Source organism: Ranitomeya variabilis, chromosome 3 (assembly GCF_051348905.1).
Source record: "Ranitomeya variabilis isolate aRanVar5 chromosome 3, aRanVar5.hap1, whole genome shotgun sequence".
NCBI classification, from domain to species: Eukaryota; Metazoa; Chordata; class Amphibia; order Anura; family Dendrobatidae; genus Ranitomeya; species Ranitomeya variabilis.
Window position 1 is genome coordinate 52,417,237 of NC_135234.1, and position 23,533 is coordinate 52,440,769.

At 43.4% G+C, this 23,533-nt stretch overlaps 1 protein-coding gene across 3 annotated transcripts in view; it reads left to right on the forward strand.

The window, feature by feature from the left end:
• SAMSN1 (SAM domain, SH3 domain and nuclear localization signals 1) overlaps positions 1-23,533 on the forward strand; it is a 166,781-nt gene that overhangs the window by 131,271 nt on the left and 11,977 nt on the right. For 2 of the 3 annotated variants that reach the window (XM_077294039.1, XM_077294040.1), the window contains 3 exons: positions 17,065-17,136; positions 20,358-20,513; positions 22,389-22,524. In XM_077294039.1, coding sequence (XP_077150154.1) covers positions 17,065-17,136; positions 20,358-20,513; positions 22,389-22,524 — 364 coding nt within the window. The remainder of the gene's footprint in view (positions 1-17,064; positions 17,137-20,357; positions 20,514-22,388; positions 22,525-23,533) is intronic. The other variant, XM_077294041.1, reaches the window with a different exon arrangement.

Sequence of the window (23,533 nt, forward strand, 5' to 3'; positions counted from 1 at the left end):
CTTAACTGATTCAAAGTCAGAGAGTGAACTAGATGCTGTGGGGGAGGGAGGACAGTGCATGGTATGAAGGGATTGGGAGATAATTTCCTGTCGGATGTGGTCAATTTTTTCTTTGAAATAATTGGCCAGATCGTCAGCGTGGAGATCTGTGGTTGGGCCTGCACTCTTGGGTTGAGTAGGGACTGGAAAGCGTCAAAGAGACGATTTGGGTTATTGGACCGGGAGGTGATGAGGGTGTTAAAGTAGGTTTGTTTGGAGAGGTGAAGGGCAGAGTTGTATGTTTGAAGCATGAACTTATAATGGATGAAGTCTTCGGGTAGATTAGATGCGCCAATTCTGGCACTTAGCCTCGCTCTTCCCACTTGCTCTGTAGTGGTGGCAAGTGAATTGACAGTTGGGGTGGTTGATCTCACCTTTGTATTGTCAGGTGACATCAAGCACCGAGGTTAGTAATGGAGCGGCTTCAATAAGACGCCCCATGACTAATCCCCATGACGTATGCCCAGTTTCTGCCTGTGAACTGTTATTTCCTGTCTGAGGGCACCGCGAGCGTGAGAAAGTTCTGCTGCTCGCGGTGCCTTCAGAAAGTACCTGGAAGTTCACAGCCAACAAACGCACTTCACCTTTCTGACGTCAGGGCGAGTGCAGTGGGAACATTTCTTGAGAAAGACTCATTGCAGCCGAAACATCGCCACTGCACCAGGGCTATTAAAGTCCCTTTTGTATTTTTGACAATACTGGAGTGCAGACTTTTTCTGAATTTATATCCTTTTGCATGGAGGGGACTCCTTGCCTGAGAAGCCCTGCATTCAAAGTATTGCTATATGTGTGCTGTTCCAATTTCTTGACCTATATATATCTAACATATATATATATATATACATACATACAGTATATGTGTGTGTGTGTGTGTGTGTGTGTGTGTGTTTTGATGAATATTTCCGTGGAAAACGATGTGTAAATGACAGACAATTGCTCTATGTAAAAGCTCATGTTAAAGTCGCATTGCTATTGGAAGCTAGGTGTGAAGAGTCGGATTGTACTCACATGACACTCGTGCGACTCTCGGCAGGGAGACTTGGACCCATTTTTCATACATTTAGTGTGACTCCGGCCTTAGTGTGATTCTCAGTAGTTGGACTAACCAACTAACCAACCCCCACCTCCACCCCTCTTTATTTATCACCTATCTTGTGAATAGGTGAAAAATGTGATTCATGGGATAACCCTTTTATGCGGACATGGTGTATAAAGGAGAGGTGGGATAATTTCTTGCGATGGGACAAGGAGCTCTATTCTGATACTTCTTAATGAACTGGAAGAAAGTCAATTGTGCCATATTAGGGCAGCTGTAGACGAGCGTGTTTTTGGCCCGAGTACGATCAGACAAAACATCAGATGGCAATCTGACCAATGGTAGTCTATGGGGCAGTGCACTTCTGATCTTTTCTTTGGACAGATATGGTCCGAGCAAAAAAATTGTTGCATGTCCGAGTTTGATCCAATATTTGGATCACACTGGGCCATGCAAGTCATTGAGTGCATGGAAAACATTGGACTGCACTCGGATGACATCTGAGTGCAGTCCAATTTCTGCAGATTGACAGAAGGGAAAAGATGGAGACATTTATTTCTCCATCATCTTGTCATCTGAGAGAATCGTAGCACACTGTGATCATAGTGTGATCGGCGTGTCATTTGCATAATCATCCTGGACAGATTACACGGCCGTCTTCCCTTGCCCTTATATAAATTATAGCAGTTCTAACGTACAGTATGCATCGTGCTCCATACCCAGCAATAAATAAAAAACAAACTATACAAGCAAACAACCTAATAACCTCAATCTGCAAGACCGCTGTTTTGGAAAAAGACATCCTGTATTTGCAACTTATTGCAGATTACATATTTCCTAGTGCCATTGCATAAATCTGTCACTATTTTATCTTCTAGAAAGGTATCTTCCAAAAATGTAAAAAAAATAAATAAATAAAAATACTTGAAGCATCAGGATCACAAAGTCTATAAGCTTCCAGATATTAACTGCTACTGTTGAACTCAGAAAACATAAAGCATGCAAAAAAAAGAACTTTCTGTCAGTTTTATTATGTCTCCAAAGGTTCCCCTTGAAAGACAAGAGTGACCTTGATATGCTGAGTTGGCACATGCCAGTGAATTAATGGCAGGACGTAGCTGGAGGGAGGCTGGCAGAAACAAAACAGCGCCAAGGGCTGTGTTCTGCTCTGATCATTAACTAGATGAATCAAAGTGATACATCAAATGCACTAATCTGGCGATGGCCTTTTTACTTTGTTCAAGACCTCTGATATGGAGAACTCTCAGAACAGAGCGCGCTGCAAAATAAGGGTGTGCGGAGATCCTAATCCCAGAACATGCCGCTTGCTTTCTTATTTTTTATACCCAGGGTCTTGAGATGTTTGCCAAGCATGATAATCGCTTGCTGACACATCATAAGCCACTTCTGTCTTTTTAGAGGCAAGCAGGAATCGGGATGGAAGAGACAGTGGTAAAGATAATGAGTGCGGATTAGCCCCTTCTGCATCAGTCGGTGCCATCTATAAGCATTACTGGCACGCGGACACGTCGCCCCTCCGGGTCTGGCCACGACTGGGCAATCTGACATCTTTACAAATAAAAGAAAAACTGTTTGTCTTAGGTTGTGCATAGAAAAAAAATATTTAAAAGACTATTTCATTAATTAAAGGGAATCTGTCACTAGGTTTTTGCTACCTCATCTGAGAGCAGAATAATGTAGGGAGAGAGACGCTGATTCCAGCGATATGTCACTTAGTTTACTGAGTGAAGCAGTTGTGATGCAATCAGAGTTTTTAGATGTTGCACGTAGCAGAGCTCAGAAAGCTAATCCCGCCCACACCACAGCTTTCTGTTTACATTGTCTATTGACAGTGAGCTGCTAATCAGTGCTGGGGGCGTGGTCGCACCAGGAGGCATGAGGGCAGCTAGTCCAGCAGTGATAATCTCCTGCTGATAAAATACTCATTGTATTGAAACAACAGCATGCAGCTTTTTAAGTGACATATAGCTGAAATCAGTGTCTCAGCCCCTACGTTATGCTGCTCTCAGATTACCTGCTAACAGATTCCTTTTTCATAAATTACACAATGCATGATCTGCAGCATAGAACTGCTCAGTGAAGTAAGGGCCAGCCACGTTTGCCCAGAGTGTAGTGCCCTGAGTAGTTGTCACTCCCTAATATAGGGAACATATAACATCGTACACGCAGTCATATATCCAAGCAGCTTGTTATATTGCAGGAGGAGCAGAGAATATTGATATATAGGTTGGGGGGAAAAGATAAAGGTGAACTAACCAATAGTTTGTGCATTTTAATCCCTCTTTCTGCTTAGGAGTCCAGTGGGAGGTTCTATCACTGCCTTCCCCTTTGAATATGCGTACGAAGAATTCCATCACTAAGTAGAAGCACTCACAGAACTTCTAAGCATAGAAAGAGTCGAGGTTTAAAGGATTTGCACATCTTTGCACATATTTTTTTTCCTTGTTCATTGGTTTCTTAGATGCAAAGTTAAGCAACTTTCTAAAAAGTCTTCATTAAAACATTTCTACTGTTTTGCTGCTGTGGCGTGTTAATAAGTCTTTTATGCAGTTGAATGCTTTGTAGGAATGCTACAAATCCATCAGTGTTCCTGCTTGTGGCTCAGATGGTTTTTCTGCTCCACATTCCCTTCTCTCAGTGGTAGACATAGCAGTAGGAAACGTGAGGAGTTGAACATAGAGGTAGGAAATTAACGATCATGGTCGCGACTGCAACCAGGCATGTGCGGGTGAGGGGTCCGCCGACGCCAGTGCAAACTTTAACTGGATGTGCATCCTCGGACGCACATTCAGCTGAAATGTATTGTGGCACAGTGGATCCGCCATGCTGCCGGTCAATCACAGGTCAGCAGTTGACCTCGGCGTGTACATGACTGGGGAGTGGGGACGCATGGCAGTGAAATCATGCAGAAGTCAGCTGCCGGCTTCACAAGTGCACGACGCACGGAGTGGGGAGGAATGTAGGGAAGGTGAGCAGAATTGCTTATTTTTTTCTATGCATTAAGAACAGTGGTAAAACGGGGGATATATGCCAGGATGGGACCAAGATGGGGAGCATACATTGGCATGTAAAAGTAGTATCACCCCTGGTCAAAGTTACTGTTATTGTGAACAGTTAAGCAAGTTGAATATGAAATGATCTCTAAAAGGCCAAAAGTTAAATATGACACATTTCCATTGTATTTTACGCAAGAAATATACATAATTTCATCTTTTGCATTTTAAAAATTACAATAGGAAAATTGGCCAATGCAAAAGATTGTCCACTCCGCATGGTTAGTATCTAGTAGCACAGCATTTTGCAAGTATCACAGCTTGTAAACGTTTTTTGTAGAAAACAAGAGCCTTTCATTTCTTGTTTGATGGATTTTCATCCATTCTTTCTTGGAAAATTCTTCCAGTAATGTGAGATTCCTTGGTCATCTTACATGCACTGATATTTTTAGGTCTAGGCACAGATTTTCATTGATGTTCAGATCAGGGGACTGTGAGGGCCAGTGTAAATCCTCCAGTTTGTGCCTTTTGAAGTATCTATTGTAGATTTTGACTTGTGTTTAGGATCATTACCCATTTGTAGAAGCCATCCTCTTTTCAATTTCAGCCTTTTTACAGATGGTGTTATTGGCATCAAGAATTTGTTGAAATTTCATTTAATCCATTCTTCCGTCTGTGAAATGTTCTCCATGTCATTGACTGCAACACAACCCCAAAGCATGAATGATCCACCCCTAATGCTTAATGGTTGACGAGATGTTCTTTTCCTGAAATTCTGTGCCCATTCTTCTCCAAACATACCTTTGTTCATGGTGGCAAAGAGTTTTAACCTCATCAGTCCACTGGACTTGTTTCCAAAATGCATCAGGCTTGTTTCGATGTTCTTTTGCAATACTTCTGAAGCTGAATTTTATGGTTAGGTCGCAGGAGAGGTTTTATTCTGATGACTTTTCCATGAAGTCCAAATTTGTGCAGGTGTCTCTGAACAGTAGAACAATGTACCACAACGCCATAGTCTGCTAAATCTTTCTGAAGGTCTTTTGCAGTCAAGTGGGGGTTCTGGTGTGCCTCTTTAGCAGTCCTACAAGCAGCTCTCACTGAAATTTAGCTTGGTCTGCCAAACCTTATCTTGACCTCTACTGATGCTGTTAACTGCCATTTCTTACAGTACATGTCGAACTGAGGAAAGTGCACCTTGACAACACTTTGCTATCTTCTTATAGCCATCTCCTACTTTGTGGACTGCCACCATTTTCATGACTGCTGTTTTTTGGCACAAGGTTAGAGGAGGCTGGGTTTTATAAAGCTAGGAAATTTGCACCACTTGGCCTTTCCTAACGATGATGGTGAACAAGCAATAACTCTAACAGGCATGAAACCTTGGTCAAAGTTATCTGAGCACACAAATCTCCAAGGGTGCCCAAACTTTTGCATTGACCCATTTTCCTTTTTGTAATTTTAAAATGTAAAGAATGACCATAAAAAACAAAGGGATGTGTCATCTTTAACTGTAGCTTTTTTAGAGATCATTTCATCTTCAACTTGCTTAATTGTTCACAATAACAGTAATTTTGACCAGGGGTTCCCAAACTTTTACATGCCACTGTATATACCAGGATGGAGAATATATATACCAGAATGAGCCCAGGATGGGGGACATATATACTCGGATGGGAAACTTATACACCAGAATGGATCCAGGATAAGAGACATATATACCAGGATAAGGGATATATATTTCTGGGTGGGCCCAGGATGGGGGTTATATATACTAGGATGGGGGAACAGATATATATCAGGATGGACTCAGTATATGGAATATATATATACCAGGATAGGCCCAGGTTGAGGGACATACATACCAGTATGGAGGTCATATACACTGCCCAAAAAATAAAGGGAACACTTAAACAACAGAATATAACTCCAAGTAAATCAAATTTCTGTGAAATCGAACTATCCACTTAGGAAGCAACACTGTTTGACAATCAATTTCACATGCTGTTGTGCAAATGGAATAGACAACAGATGGAAATTATTGGCAATTATCAAGACACCCTCAATAAAGGAGTGGTTCTGCAGGTGGGGACCACAGACCACATCTCAGTACCAATGCTTTCTGGCTGATGCTTTGGTCACTTTTGAATGTTGGTTGTGCTTTCACACTCGTGGTAGCATGAGACAGACTCTACAACCCACACAAGTGGCTCAGGTAGTGCAGCTCATCCAGGATGGCACATCAATGCGAGCTGTGGCAAGAAGGTTTGCTGTGTTTGTCAGCGTAGTGTCCAGAGGCTGGAGGTGCTACCAGGAGACAGGCCAGTACACCAGGAGACGTGGAGGGAGCCGTAGGAGGGCAACAACCCAGCAGCAGGACCGCTACCTCCACCTTTGCGCAAGAAGGAACAGGAGGAGCACTGTCAGAGCCCTGCAAAATGACCTCCAGCAGGCCACAAATGTGCATGTGTCTGCACAAACGGTTAGAAACCAACTCCATGAGGATGATCTGAGTGCTCCATATCCACAGATGGGAGTTGTGCTCACAGCCCAACACCGTGCAGGATACTTGGCATTTGCCACAGAACACCAGGATTGGTAAATTCGCCACTGGTGCCCTGTGCTCTTCACAGATGAAAGCAGGTTCTCACTGAGCACATGTGACAGGTGTGACAGAGTCTCGAGATGCCATGGAGAGCGATCTGCTGCCTGCAACATCCTTCAGCATGACCAGTTTGGCAGTGGGTCAGTAATGGTGTGGGGTGGCATTTCTTTGGAGGGCCACACAGCCCTCCATGTGCTGGCCAGACATAGCCTGACTGCCATTAGGTACCGGGATGAGATCCTCAGACCCCTTGTGAGACCATATGCTGGTGTGGTTGGCCCTGAGTTCCTCCTAATGCAGGACAATGCCAGACCTCATGTGGCTGGAGTGTGACAGCAGTTCCTGCAAGATGAAGGCATTGTAGCTATCGACTGGCCTGCCCGTTCCCTAGACCTGAATCCGATTGAGCACATCTGGGACATCATGTCTGGCTCTATCCACCAATGTCACGTTGCACCACAGACTGTCCAGGAGTTGGCGGATGCTTTAGTCCAGGTCTGGGAGAAGATCCCTCAGGAGACCATCCACCGCCTCATCAGGAGCATGCCCAGGTGTCGTAGGGAGGTCATACAGGCACGTGGAGGCCACACACAATACTGAGCATCTTTTCCTTGTCATGAGGCATTTCCACTGAAGTTGGATAATCCTGTAATTTGATTTTCCACTTTGATTTGAGTATCGTTCTAAATCCAGACCTCCATGGGATATTCATTTGGATTTACATTGATAATTGTTATGTTTATTGTACTGAACACATTCTACTATGCAATTAATAAAAATTTGCAACTGGAATATTTCATTTAGAGATATCTAGGATGTGGTATTTTAGTGTTCACTTTATTTTTTTGAGCAGTGTATATCAGGAGGGGAACACACATACCAGGATGGAGGACATATATGTATGCCTGGGCCAGGATTGATGGACATTATTACATAATGGGGGATGGGTGGAAACTCGCATGGCCTTATAGGGTTTAGAATGCTACAATGGCCCATACATGCGGGGGAGGGGCCAACATGCAGGGGAGGGGCAGGCTAGGTCCAAATTTTGCACCGGGGCCCATCGGACTCAGGTGATAGAAAAGGAGGAAAGCACACGATGAGCAAATTGCAATAGAAGCAGAATAGAAGCTTTCATAAAATTTAACAAGCTACCGAAATTTTCAGCATCCTTTATATGCACAGATATGATGTCCATCCTATATTGCCGGGACACAAGAAAAACATCTGAAGTTTGGATAAGGCTGCAAACTATTTATCATGGGATCTGAAATGAAAGGAGGAATGAACCAAACAGACTGAAACTTTGCAATTTTTATTTAATTTAGCAAAAGGTAATCAGTCACTAATATATACCAGTGGTGTTTTCTAGCACAGGGTGCTTTAGGTCTCCAACAGGTCAGGGCTTTCTTAGAATTAGAGAGGGGACTATTATATTGTCAGACTCTTAGGAATTACTAGTATTTTCATGACCCATTGGGGGTAATTTAGGGCCTGCATTCAGGAACATTTGTATAGTGGAACATCTACTCAAATATAAGCAAACACGATCCCTTCCAAGAGGCTGGAAGTTAAATCTCTAATGCCACGTATAGGAGACAGGAACCCTATATGTCAATGATAACCCTATAACAAGCTTTGAGGAAAGCCTTATGACATTCTGCCAAACAAGAGTCTTCTAAAAAAAAAAAAAAAAATAAGAGATTTTATCTGCAAACGGCTGTTCTAGGGTTGTTACTCCTTATCAGTGCAGATAAGGATACTGGTTGGCTATTACAGGAAGTGAATAACGTGAAGTATCTCCTTGAGGAGAGAGCCTTAAGGCCCCGTCTCACACAGCGACGCTGCAGCGATACAGACAACGATGCTGATCGCTGCAGCGTCGCTGTTTTGTCGCTGTGTGGTCGCTGGGGAGCTGTCACACAGACAGCTCTCTCCAGCGACCAACGATCAGGGGAACGACTTCGGCATCGTTGAAACTGTCTTCAACGATGCCGAAGTCCCCCTGCAGCACCCGGGTAACCAGGGTAAACATCGGGTTACTAAGCGCAGGGCCGCGCTTAGTAACCCGATGTTTACCCTGGTTACCAAAAAAAACAAACAATACATACTCGCCTTTCGGTGTCCAGGTCCCTTGCCGTCTACTTCCTGCTCTGACTGAGCCGCCGTACAGTGAGAGCAGAGCGCAGCGGTGACGTCACTGCTGTGCTCTCACTTCTCACTGTACGGCCGGCAGTCAGTGAGAGCAGGAAGCAGACGGCAAGGGACCTGGACACCGAAAGGCGAGTATGTACTGTTTGTTTTTTTTGGTAACCAGGGTAAACATCGGGTTACTAAGCGCGGCCCTGCGCTTAGTAACCCGATGTTTACCCTGGTTACCAGTGAAGACATCGCTGGATCGGTGTCACACACACCGATTCAGCGATGTCAGCGGGACCTCAACGACCGAAAACGGCCCAGGCCATTCCGACACGACCAGCGATCTCACAGCAGGGGCCTGATCGCTGGTACGTGTCACACATAGCGAGATCGCTATGGAGGTCGCTGTTGCGTCACAAAACTTGTGACTCAGCAGCGATCTCGCTAGCGATCTCGCTATGTGAGACGGGGCCTTTAGACCAAGCAATGCTCCCTGAGGCCGGTTTCACACGTCAGTGGCTCCCATACGTGTACTGAAAGTTTTCTCATGTACCAGAGACACTGACACACGTAGACCCATTCAAATGAATGGGTCTATGCACATGCCTGCGTGTTTTCACGGACCGTCTGTCTGTGTGCAAAACACGGAGACATGTCCGTTTTTCTCCTGCAGCATGGTCCGCAAAGCGTCCCGCACACGTGCACACGGAGAACAGTGTGCACTCTCCTCCATATGCATGTACCGCCGCATGAGAAACAGCGCTACAGTTAAGCGCTGTCCCCTGCGTGTGGTGCTGAAGCCGGTATTCATCCCTTCTGTTCTGCTCGGCTGAAAGCAGCGCTTGCAGGACAGAAGGGATGAAAGATCAAGTTTTTTTGTTAAAAATAAAGTTTGGGGTCACCTCCCACGTCCCACCCCTCCCCACCCCACGCGCACCCACCCGCTTGCAGAGAAATACTCATCCAGCTCCCGCGATGCCTCCTCTCAGCGCCGGCAGCTTGTCCTGTGTGAGCGGTCACGTGGTACCGCTCATTACAGTGATGAATATGCTTCTCTCCTGTGAGCGCTGCAGGAGACAAGAGATGAATGCCACCTTCAGCACCACATGCTGGGGACAGCGCTTACTGTAGTGCTGTCTCTCCTGCACAGTCCGTGTGGTCCTCAGGCGGCACACGGCTGCCGCACGTGTGCCACGTGAGCACACGGACACGGATAACTCCGGTACCGTTTTCTCCGGTACTGGAAATATCTGGACGTGTGAGACTGGCCTGAGAGAAAGGCATGCACATTAGCCTTCTGCCAGGTGAAAAAAAGCTGGCTGTCTAGTGAGGGCACGTATAATACTGCCAAAGCGGCTGACATCCATGATCCATCATTAAAGGAACAAGGGGCAGATATATTAGCATTATTGTTCCTTGATTCAGTCCACATTTATTATATTTTGCAAACAATCTATTACATTGGTCTTCCTTTTTAAAATGCTATTGTATCATAGGTTTTCAAAGGTCTAAATTAACAAATGGAACTTTTGCTTATCATCTCTGGATCCATCGCTGCCTCTCGACCGTTGGTCCAGTCTGTTGATTGACTGCAGTGGTGAGGTCACATCTACAGCGTTTATAACCGTTGCAGACGATCAACAAAGAGCAGTGGTGAAAAAGCAGTGCTGGGCCCAGGGAAGGTTATTAACATCTGTTCATTATTTAAGACTGCAGTAAAGATAATGAGTGAAGATTGTTGCTTCTTCACCGCTGCTCTGTTCTGTTGATTGCCTGCAGTGGTGAGTTCACATCTTCAGCGGTCATAACCGTAACCTTATGGTACAATCAAATTTTAAACTAATAACCCCTTTAATGTTATGTGCAATTTTCAAGGGGCAAAATACATGTTAACAAGAGGTGTCCTAAAGAAGGAGAAAGAGTCCAAAATGCACTACCTATGCCCTTGGGTTCAGTCTAGAGATCGTAGGAGTTGATGGGAGCCTGTAATAGCCCGCAGCGTTGCCACTAGAGTACTTCAGAGTAGAGACACGATGATAAATTATGGCTACTTTATTAGAATCAACATGTTTTGGGGTTGTACCGACCAGAGACGCGGTAATAAAATATCGATATTTCATTCGAACCTATGCGTTTCGAGATCGGTATGACTCCGAAATGCGTTAATTCTTATACCGTACCAATCCCTTATCATCCCATCTTTACACTGAAGTACTTTAGCGGTAGCGCGGTTGGCTATTAACCTGTACAGGTTTCCATCGGTTCTTACCATTTTTACACTCTACACTGAGGGCGAGAACGAACAGCAGCTACTGCAATCACGCAGGCAATCCTAGGTGTTCTGTCCTCAACACAACACGCCCAGGTGAGCAAAACTGACATGGGGGCATCCACACCCCCTTTGCAGATGCATCTGTATGCAGTGGCAGTGGTGCCCTAAGAGCGCTTGGCTCCTGTTTTTTAGATTTGGGTTTAACCCCTTTATGATGGAGCCCTTTTTGGTTTTTGCATTTCTGTTTTTCATTCCCCTTCTTCTCAGAACCACAACGTTTTTAGTTTTTTCGTCAATATGGCCATGTGAGGGCTTGTTTTTTGCAGGACAAGTTGTACTTTTGAACGACACAATTGGTTTTACCATATCGTGTATTGTGCTATTTCACAACTGTTTTTTGGATTATTTTTACCATGTTCACCAAATGCTAAAACTGACCTGCAATTATGATTTTTCAGGTCATTACGAGTTCATGGACACCAAACATGTCTAGGTTCTTTTTATCTGAGTGGTGAAAAAAAAATCCAAAGTTTGTTAAAAAAAAAAAGAAAATTTCAGCATTTTCCAAGACCCGTAGCTTCTCCATTTTTCGTGATCTCGGGTTGGGGGAGGGCCTAATTTTTACGTGCCTATCTGATGTTTTTAATGATACAATTTTGGTGCAGATATGAGCTTTTGATCGCCCCGTTATTGCATTTTTCAAAACTTAATTCTGGCATTTTAAATTTTTTTATCGTTACACTGTTTGGCGATCAGGTTACTTCTTTTTATAGCTTGATAGATCGGGTGATTCTGAATGCGGCGATACCAAATATGTGTATGTTTGATTTTTTTTATTGTTTTATTTTGAATGGGACGAAAGGGGGGTGATTTGAACTTTTATATTTGTTTAATATTTTTAAAAAGATTTTTTTTACTTTAGGCATGCTTCAATAGTCTCCATGGGAGAATAGAAGCTGCCATAACCTGATCGGCTCTGCTACATACAGGCAATGATCAGATTGTCTGTATGTAGCAGAATTGCTGACCTCCGGGCGACACTTATAGCAATCCAGCATTGACAACTATAGAGGTCTGCAGGAGACCTCTGGTTGTCATGCCAACCCATCGGTGACCCGCGATCACGTGACAGGAGTCACCGATGGGCGGATTTCCAGCACGTTTGCCAGAAGCAATGTTAAATGCTGCTGTCAGCGTTTGATAGCGGCATTTAACGGGTTAATAGCCGCGGGTGCCGGAAAAGATGTTGGCTCAGCGCCGGAGCCCACATCAAAGGGGGAGACACGACATGCGTAGTATATGTACGGCCCATGTCGTGAAGGGGTTAATCTAACTACATTTGACCCAATTTTCACAACTCTGCCCCAATGTGTTTGCATCTTTAGCCTCTATTATGGCATTTACAGCTATAGTTATGACCTTACTTTGTTGTGTAGTGCTTTGCAGAACACATGATCCTGCTCCCAAATTTTGAAAACCATGGGGAAAAGGGTTATCTATAAGCAATAACTTTTTCGAATGTCCCTTGCGCCATGTCTAATTCTTTATGTTGTTTCTAAGGAATATGCTGTCTTGTTTCACAATCCAAATGTACAGTCTAAATGAAAAAGTATGAGGGAAGGGTCCAAAAATGTTACTGTGGACGAGTCTATTTTTACACGACTGAGGTCATACGTTGCTGTGGTCGGATAAGCAAGAACTTTCACACATACTTAGTTCCGTCAATCCTTAGCAACAGTCTTAAAACTGCCACAAAATATAATTTTGCAGTCTATGGGCAAAGGTGGCATGCTTTCTGATTCACCCAAGCGTTTACTGGGGCCCTTGGAAATGGAGAGCAGCAGTGGTTGGGCCCTATCACCTTTTTAACCCGGTGGAAGCATTTTGTGCAGGACTTCCTTCTCGGAATTGTATTATTGGCAAAATAGGGATGATGAATTGGCTTGAAAGTTATGAAAAGGGCCAACAACATGGGTGTCACAGGTTTACTGCGTCAGGGAGGAGCCAGAAGACAGCAGCGTCTGATTTCTCCTACTCCTGCACTTCACCTTCATATTATATAGTGCAGGTTTCTTTTAGCAGTGCAGGGGTTAATCTGCTCAGTTGAGAGCTCCTGGAAGCTTTCCTGCATTAAGGCTCTCAGATGTGCACTGTTAGTCACTCCAATCTCCTATATAATCTGGGCACTGGCTAACACTCATTGTCAGAGTTAGCTTATGCTGCATGGCTGGAGATTTTTAATGGTTGTTATTGGAGAAGGCATCTGGTGGAGTTATCTGTGACTGTTACTAGGTTTTGAGTGTGTGATAATTCCCTTTGTTCTCCTATTTTGGTTTAACCCCATTCCTCTATTGTAAGTGTGAGCATGTTTATAGGTTTGGTATTTTTCATTATCCCTGTTCGTATTACCTTGTTAGTCTGGTTGATGCATTATGGTGCACTACTACTCTCCTCTTCCCTGGGTGTGGGAAAGGTACAGACTGAGGGCAGATTCAGGAGCTAAGGCAAGGTATGTGGCCCCGGCATTTTCATCATCAGAAGTAATCCAGGGAACAGGGCGAGCTAGGGCACCCCTAGCATTAGAGACAGGGAAGGAGCCCCTGGTCCCGGGACTCCCAACAACAGTCATGACAATGGGCTAAGGAGCAAGGTTTACCAGATTACTGAAGTCACGTAGGGTTGTACATGAGACCATTATGGCGCATGAGTTCCATAAAGTTTAATAAAAAGCCAGATGGGATCCTGATCAAGCAGAGGACAGTAGGCCGTGGGGCTAAATGTACAAGAAAAAGAATAATCCACAGGCATATGGGTGATAAGAAAAAAAACATTTACATTGTCCCGGATCAGAGAAATAAGATGCCATGTTCTTGCGATCTGTGTGCATTTCAGTGATCAGATTCAGGATTTAGTGCCTATCTATCTATCTTTGCAAGAGCCATGCATGCCTCACACTGGGATAATGCTGTAAAAAGAAAGGATAAATGGTGCAGTGCCATTGACCTACAACATGTAAGAACATCCTAAAGACGGATTCCTCAGGGTCTGGTTTCTCTATTTCTCTATCGGATGTCCCTCTTGAAGGTCTTGGGGAAGTTCCATTAGGTTTCTCATCCCTCCTAAACCAAAGACCCTGACTGAAGCTCTCAGTGGACACTGCAGTGGCAGCTCGGATGGAAGCTGGGAGCAGGATGGGCTACTGTTAAGGAAGGCCACCTGTCCACAACCTTTCTGTGGCTTGGTGGAATGGAATATTTCTTGGGGGCCATTTGCTTTATGTAGAGGGCTTTTGATTGACTCCATCCTTGTGCATTTTTTGTGTGTTATTCTGTTTTTTTTTGGGTGAAGCAGGACGACGTTCTCCAGCCTAAAAATAAGTAAAGAACTCTTGCCATTCTGGATTTTCTTTTACCTGCAGCTTGTTTTCTTATTTTTTATTTTTGCACTAAAAAAAGAGATTGGGAAGTTTCCGTAATGTTTTGACCAGCAGTTATGGACCTTAGTTTAGGATGTGCCTCTATAGTTTTGGTTCTTTGGGGCAGATGTATTGTTTACACTCAAAGCTCCAACTTCAAAGTCACTGAGATGTTCAGAAATACCCGATACCCATACTACTGCCAACGTTTGTGTATGGAGATCGCAAAACTGGACGCTTGATTTCATACACCCATTTTGAATACCTAATCTCAATACTTTGGATATATATTGGTTCTGCAAGCGTTCTTAGAGCATAAACATGTTATTTTGAGAGCATTATCATGTGCATTGAAGTACGGAGCCATTGCATATCTCTTAAAACATTTATTCGATAACGTTCGGTAAATCAAGAAGATCTCAAAAGGAAGTGCACACATGACTGACTCACTCTGGCCCCTGGAACATATACTGTCAGTTTTTGGAAGTCTAGTTTTCTGCAAAATATTATAGCTATAAATGTCATTACAGTTTCAAATTGGCTAAAAAAAGGCTGACATTTTCCATATTATTTCACTTATAACCCACATATGGCACTGGTCAAATAGTTGGAAAAAGCAACTACTGTTCTATGTTAAATGTTTTTTTTTACTATTCCAGCAGATAATCATCAAGAGTTTTTTTTAGCAACTTTAAAAGGGGAAATCCACCTTAAGTATGTTTGCACATGATGCCTTTTTAAGGCGGACTACATTGTAGAGACCGCATGACAAACCTCAGAAAATGCTCGAAAGAACGAACGTATGCATTTCTACATAAAAAACGACTTGCTGTGCAGATATTCAGTGTCTTGAGCATCTTTTAACCATTTCAGGTTTCTAAAAAACGACAAGCAGTTATAAGAAGTGGTAGGTCGATTCTTCTGGCACTTTCTGCTCTGAACACACGCTGTACTCTAGAAAATCAATTGAAAGGCCTCAAAAGATTCTCGGAAGATGAGCCTTACAGTAGATTGCCATTGTTCTTCTTAAAAACAATGTTAGCGATTTCTTCATTATTCAATGGAGTAAAAAATAAAACCATCGGAAAAATCATAAAAACCATGGGAGAACCCACCAAAAAACGCTGGTGGCCACGACCATCAGAAAAAGGCTCTGGAAACGATCGAAAAAAATTACCTCAGTCGATATACCTGAGATTAAAAGACAGTGTGTGCACATGCCCTACACAAGTAATCTCCTAGACACTTGTTTTCATAGGAAGAGCTCTGGACACAGATGTGAACAGAGCCTACCGCTATATATATTGTAGTACCGCAACGGGGATAAATGTGCAGGACAAGTAATCACTGATTTACTGGATAGATAACTGTTAGATCGGTGTGGGTATCACCTCAGAGACATCCAGCCATCACAGAACGCGGCACCTACATTTCCCCATCACCCTCTGCCTCAAGTCCACAGCCAGGATGAGATACAAGATGCACCACGTTGCGCATGCGCCGGGCCGCTCTGGTTGATTCTTTATTGGCCACGGTAGAGAAGGCCAAGGATGAAAGGGGACACAAACCCTTCTTTACGGTGATCGGTGGAGGTCCCAGCGGTGAAACCCACAATGATCTAACCATTATAATTTATTGCTGTTCCTCCTAATGCAGTAGGGATTGAGTGGGGTGAAATGGTCGCACATGCGCACTACCACCCCATTCATAGACTATGGGAATGGTGGACATTGCTGTGGACGGCTGGCCACATATTTTTAATTGGGCCCCAACAGCTGTATAGCCTATACTGCTCTAATGGCAACACTGTGCATATGGGCACATAGGGCCTAATTCATTATTGCATTTGCACCTTATTTCACTATTTCTTCTATGTTCTTAGCCTGTGTTTGATTTGCACCAAATTCTTTTATTAATTTGCACCTTTTGCAAATGTATTCATTTGTTTGTATTTTTTATGTTCACCAATGTGGGCGTTGATATTGTTTTCCAGACGTTTCAAGCCGATTCATCAATTGCGACTATTGATAAAGGCACTACATTTTTGCGAAAGTGTATTCTAGCAATCCCCTGGTGTCTATATGTATTTCTGAAAATTTTTGCTGCAAATTTGGCAACACGTGCTTTTTTTTCCTATGATGAGGCACAAATAGAAGAAAAAAATATATAGAACATCTTTTTTTTTTTGCTTTTGAAGAATTTGGTGCAAAAATGTCAACTAATACAATACAAAAGATGATAAGTGACTTAAAAAAATGCAAATGATGAAGAATCGAGCCCACGGTGTATCCATTCATGCAAAGGTGTAGTAGAAATGCCGTATTTACCCACATGGAGCCCCCCACACCGTGGTGTGCCAGTAGTGTATTCATATGCCGCAATATAGGCTCCATGTAAACAGTTCTGCAGTGTGCATGATCCCTAATTCACAGCTCACTAATTTCATTATCCTGCCGGTTCGGGCTGATGAAGGTCCGCAGTCAGGCTCGATTATCTCCCTATGTCATTATGAGAATTTTTTTAATTTCCCGTCCTCTCTGTTTGCAGCGCACCAGCAGCTTTGGGACCTTCGATCGGTTTAAGAAACCCTCGATTTCCAAGCCAGAAGACTTAAATGAGGTCTGTGTACGTCCCCGCTCCTCACCGCATCGCTCTGTGCTGCTGTATTAATAATGATTCATCTGATCTCGGGATGATTTTTGGAAATGATAACGTGCCGTGTTATTTCATCTATTTATGGCAATGTCTAGTTAGCGGGGTTTATGCAGTGTATGAAAGGAAAGGGAGATGAAAGGGCTTCTGCTATGCTAAAAGATCAGTGGGGAGCTGCTGTGCTCTGTTTTTTTCCATTTCTTTGACCTTGAGGCTCCTCTTGAGAATTTTTGTCTCCTGAACACAATAATAACTGCAAAAAAAAAAAGTAGGGATGCGACAATTAGATACAAAAGACTCGGCGCTAAATGTTTTCTAATGAGGCAAACAGGCAGATGAAAAAATAAATTGTGTTCATTGATGATGCCCCACCTTTGACAGCACATAGTGAAGGGTATGTACATTTATGCAACCATCGTTTTACTGCTGCAATGCATCTAAATGAAAAGTAAAGCTGTTAGTCATACAGTCTTCAAGAGAACTTGCCGCCAGGTCAAAAGCGTCCACTTTTTCTTATTATTACATTCCCACTGTTCACCTGAGTGAAATAAGAACTTTTTTTTTTATTTATTGCAAATTTTTATGATCTTTAACAATAGGGCGTGGCTTACAGGGTTCCGCGGAGGTGTATCTTTAGGCTGCTCTGCATTGTTACCTTGTGCGCCACGCCCTCTTGGTAAAACATAAAACATATCACTAAATATAAAGGCTTATATCTTAGGAACCATATGGTGGATTTAAAAAAATGAAGAAAAACAAAAATAGGTACCCAGAAAACTTAAGGTAGCATCGGGAATAAGTAGGAGCAAAAATTGGTCACTTTTTTGCCTGATGCCACATCCTCGTTAATGGGTTTCCGGCTACTAGGTAACAACCTATTCATAGACCCCGGTTATACGAAGAGAAGAAATAAGGTACTCACCTCCATCATGCACCGTGCTGCAGCCATTGTTTGACTGAAGAGTTCACAGTCCATCTGAGTTTAAGAAATGTGAGCACTTCTGCCGATCAGCAGCTGCTGACTGCCTGCAGCGTTCACATGCCACCAACTCCCTGCATGTTGATCCTAGTAGGCGGTCAATAGATGCAGCACTGACTACAGAGGAGAAGTACAGGAGGGTTTTTTTTCTTCCACCTCACCGGACACATTAATAAGGGGTTATTCTGCAATGGATAACCCATTTAATTAAAAAAAAAACAACCTTTTTTGTGTTTACAGCTCCTATGCTGATCATTGTATCTCTATGGTTGCAGACCACAAAAAAGTGGAGACCGAGCCTTTATTCATACTAATTTGAGGTTGGAGATACCAGGTGAAGGGCGCCTCCACGTTAGCAAATGTAATCAAATAGAAAAAATACCAAGAATGCACCAGAGGAATAAAGTGAAATAAAAGAAAACTGATTTTAAAAAGACAACATGTTTCGGCTGTATCCTGATCTTCAGGTGTCCAGACACCTGAGGAAGGCTGGAAACAGGCGAAACGCGTAATGTTTTGTTTTTTTTTTAAGTCATTTTTCTTTGATTTCATTTTATTCCATATATTATTGGTATTTTTTCTGATTACACCTGCTACCATGGGAGCGCCCTTCACCTGGTATCTCCACTCTCATTACGCACTGCCGACACTCCTTTGGGGAAATTTCCATTAACACACCAGGTTGGCTGCACCTATTGGATTCAGTTCATACATTTTTAGGAGTTGTGTCCAAATGTGCACAACTCCATCAGGCAGTGAATTCCTTTTTAGTGATGCCCCTGTAGATGTCAGCAGTTTTACTAAGAGGAAAAAATGGTTCTAACACTATCACACGTCAATCTCAAGAGTCATGTAGGCGGTGCTGCAGCAGGGACTAGTCGGGTTATAACCATGCCCACTCTTCCTTGATTGATGTCCTGCTCAGCACAGTTAACACTGACTTTATGGGTTCACATATCCTTATAATTTATTTTTGTGCTTAATGGGGAAAGTGGAGTAAGCCACTGCCAGACAAGAGGGGCTACGGACAAGGTAGTTGAAGGTAAAATTTAAAGGTAACCTGTCATGTTCAAAATGGTTCCAGTTCTGCAGGCAGATGTTGTAGAGCAGGAGGAGATGATCAGATGTTCATTTTTGTGGAAAGAATGTCATTAAAACTTGCATTTTACTCATTAAGATCCTTGGTGTTTGTATTCATGAGTCCAGTAGGCGGTTCTACCCAGCATAGTCAGACTGGGACTCAAATTTAGTCCTGATTTTTTAAACCTAACAGGCCCATGCTGGCTCCCCACACTTCTTCTACAGGTGCAATCTTTCGATTACATATATTATCCTGCCTGGAGAAAATCAAGACTTACAAGACCAGTTTTACCAATAATACTGCTATATACGATCAAATAATATCGCTACGCCATGTCTACATAATACCATAGCGTAGAATAACGGCATCATACTGATCATTAAAGGGGTTGTACCTTTTCGGCAAGTAGTAACGCAGCCTACCTAATTTTATCTGTGTGTAATATATATGTATACCATTAGGATTCCACTCCTCTTGCCGGTTCCAGCAGATATGTGATTTTCACACTCGTGGTCAAGTGCTGACTAGAGTTCTAGCGGCTCCACTCAATGTGCTAGTCTAGTCTGCATGTGACTGCAAGCAGCCAAATCACATACTGGTGAGCACGTGACAACTGCTGGAACTGGCTAGCGGAGCCAAATCTGATGGTGTGTAATATATACACCATTAGGATTTGTTTTGAGAACATTGATACTGTTAAAATTTTGGCCATAGTGTCTCACTGCCTTAGCCTGATTTGCCGATGGTGAGGTGCATGCAGAGATAGCTGTCAGTCACTAGTAGCTATCAGTCATACGTAGGACCACCAGCTGGACTGATATGTCAGAGCTGTCAGTCACTAGCAGGACCGCCCACTGGACTCCTACTCATACAAACATCAGGGATTTAAATGAATAAATTACAGGTTATATTGAATCTTTTCCAACAAACCTATCATTCTGCTCAGCTTCTCCTTCTCTATACCATGCTGTCCACAGATCGGACTGCAGATACAAGGTGACAGGTTCCCTTCACCATTAATCCTGTATATACAGGCAGGCTGATATGTAAAATGGTAAAGTTTTTTTTCGTAGGTCCAGATATAGTGGTGAAATGACTGCATGTGACCTGTATTCTTCACATAAACAGATGGGCGATACCGAAGGTGTTTTTGAAGCCGGAGGAGGAGTCTCAGATGGCGACAAAGCGTCAAACAATGCTGGAAGTATAAGTAAGAAGATGAAAGCCATATCACTGACCATGAGGAAGAAGATGGGGAAAAAGTATATTAAAGCTCTTTCTGAGGTATGGAATGGATTCATGTTGGGCTGTTTTATCAACATTTAAAGTAAAAACTATATCAAAATGAAAAAACGTAATATTTACCGCCACCAATTTTCCTGCAATTTGTGTTTCGAGGCTCACACTGTCCTTGACATCCCACAGAAGGCTGGAAATGCCCGCTCAACCGATCACTGGCCACAGCAATGAAATGCATCAGCTGAGGAGACATATCCGGACACTTAGGGTGCTGAGGTCGGGACCAAGAAGCAGAAGCTAGGGGGATCCCTTTAATGCAATTCAAGAAAAGTTAAGGGTGGACACATCCAGAAATTAGGTTTTAACCAAGTGCTAGATATTCTTAATACATATTAACATAAGATATGTCTTCAGTATCCAGTTGATATGTCTTAATTAAAAATCGTTCTGTGTCTAAAGCATGAAGACCTTGGTGTCTCCATGGTAACAGACTACAAACAAACCCAGTGTAGTCTGATCATACAGGAAGAAAGAACAGTATGTGAGCTGAAATAAATACTTCTGTACAGAAATGTATTGGAAAGCTACACCTCTGCCTTACACCAGAATTTCTCTATGTATATCTGGCATCAGAACATAAAGGAGCAATCCTTAATCTACGACCCATAAAGTGGTTTTCTATGACTATGGACTGATGTCCTACCTTTGGGATAGGTTGTTATTTTGAGGGCTATGGGGGTCTGACCTCCAGGTCTGGAATGAGCTGCAGTACCAGGTACAGCCCCATGCATGGATGTGTATAACACTGTATGGGCGATATTGCATACTGGGGTCTCGGAGTTCTGCTGGCTAGTTTGTGGTTGTGGGGTCACACCACTGTTCTCAAGTTGATGGCTTATTCTTAAGGTGGCCATAGTCCTTAGCTCTCTGTACTATACTCTTTGACAGCTGATGGCTATTTCTGCAGGCTAATAATGTATGTGTATGAAGGAGTCTGGAGACAGAGAGCTGTGGGCTGACAGCTAGCTCTCTGACCGACCAATGCACATTCAGCTCAGGTGAGCATACATGTGTTTTTAGTGGAGTAAGGAAAATAAAAGGATAGGGTATTGTAAATAAACATGATGTGAGCGGGTTGAGATGTCTCCTTGGTCAGAACCTCTAAGCTCAGTGATTGACTGCAGCGCTGCAAACAATAACAGACTTCGGGAGCAGCGGAAAAGACTCGACACTGGAACTGTGGTGGGTGAATAAAGCTCGGTTTGTTTAAAGATAAATAAACTGTGCCTGGGGACAATGGGGAAAAAACCTTACAAATGGGGAAATGGAAAAAAAACTCTGCTACTCAGACAACCCTTTGTCAATCACTATGTTTCCCCAGAGTAACTAATAATACCTAAACTCACCTCCGTTGAGCGATGTCAGCACTGGCTCTCTTGGGCTTGCCAGACATTGTTATGTCACACCATCCCTGATACTACTCATCGTCCTTTTGACAAATCATACATCCGGATGAAGTCAGAGCTACAGCTGCTCTCTCATCTCCTCCAGATGTCACTTGTGTCCAAAGGATGAGGTGAGTGAAGCCAACGCCGATTAGCCGCAGGAAGATCCAGTGCCGACACCGCTGGAATGGCGCCGGCACTGAAGGTGAGTATAGGTGTTTAGAAAGGGTTGTGCGAGTAGTGGACTACCGCTTTATGTAGTACTATCCTAGACCACACACACCTGGAAAACCCCTTTATCACTCTTCATTCTTGGATATATAGTGTAAATGATTTATGTATTTTACCTTGTTTCCATGTTTTTTTACTATACCAAATTCAACCTTCTAAAGTTTAAAGACATAATAAAGGTTACAAGACTAGAAAATAAAAATGTGAACTTCCATTTTATTACTTATCACTTTATTTCTTTTAGAGTGAAGATGTTGAAGGGACATTTTCTTACCGACACAGTGACCCTACAGGAGGACTCGCTGCAGAGAAAGTCACTCTGAGAGCCAGTGAATCTGTTGAAAGTCTTTATAGTCTCAACAGTGGTCAGAGTTCATCCAGTAAGTGTCCATAAAAAAGTATTTTAAATGGGGGCATAAAGAAAGGAATAAGATCTTCTTTTTGTGTCCAAATTGTGGATTTGAGCAACTTTTCAGTTGTATTTTTTGCAGGGGCTGTAATGGGTACTCGATGTAAAAACACATTAAATTTAAAAGGTCTTTCCCCAATTAACGTCAAAGAGGGGGACACCTACAGTATTACATGTATTCTTCACTACAGTTACTATGTGCTGGAAAAAGTAACTTTACATCACACATCTGAAGTATCAATACAGTCGATGGATTCCCCAGATTTGCACTTTGCTAAGAGAAGTTGATCTTTGGATTTATACAATAAACAAGGGCAATGATTACATGATTTATCCATTTGATCACTTGTTCATCTCTTCCTACTATTGTTTACATAAATGGCGAAGTGTCATATTGATAAATCATCACTGTCACACTCGCCGGTGGCGCACGTACTTCATGGACCCACTGTGCCACAGGGCCGGATTTGCCAAGGAAGGGGCGTAGCTAAGTGACTACCTGGTGTTCAGGCGAGCTGTTGATGGTGTAGTCAAGCTATAGCTGCAGGTAGCCACAAGGTACCACTCCTAGGCAGCCCAGCAACCACTCCTAGGCAGCCCAGGAACCCTCCTAGGCAGTCCAGGTACCACTCCTAGGCAGTCCAGGTACCACTCCTAGGCAGTCCAGGTACCACTCCTAGGCAGTCAAGGTACTACTTGTAGGCAGCCCAGGAGCCAATCCTAGGCAGCCCAGGAACCCCTCCTAGGCAGTCCAGGAACCCCTCCTAGGCAGTCCAGGAACCACTCCTAGGCAGTCCAGGTGCCACTCCTAGGCAGTCAAGTTGCCACTCCTAGGCAGTCCAGGTGCCACTTCTAGGCAGTCCAGGTGCCACTCCTAGGCAGTCCAGGTGCCACTCCTAGGCAGTCCAGGTGCCACTCTTAGGCAGTCCAGGTGCCACTTCTAGGCAGTCCAGGTGCCACTCCTAGGCAGTCCAGGTGCC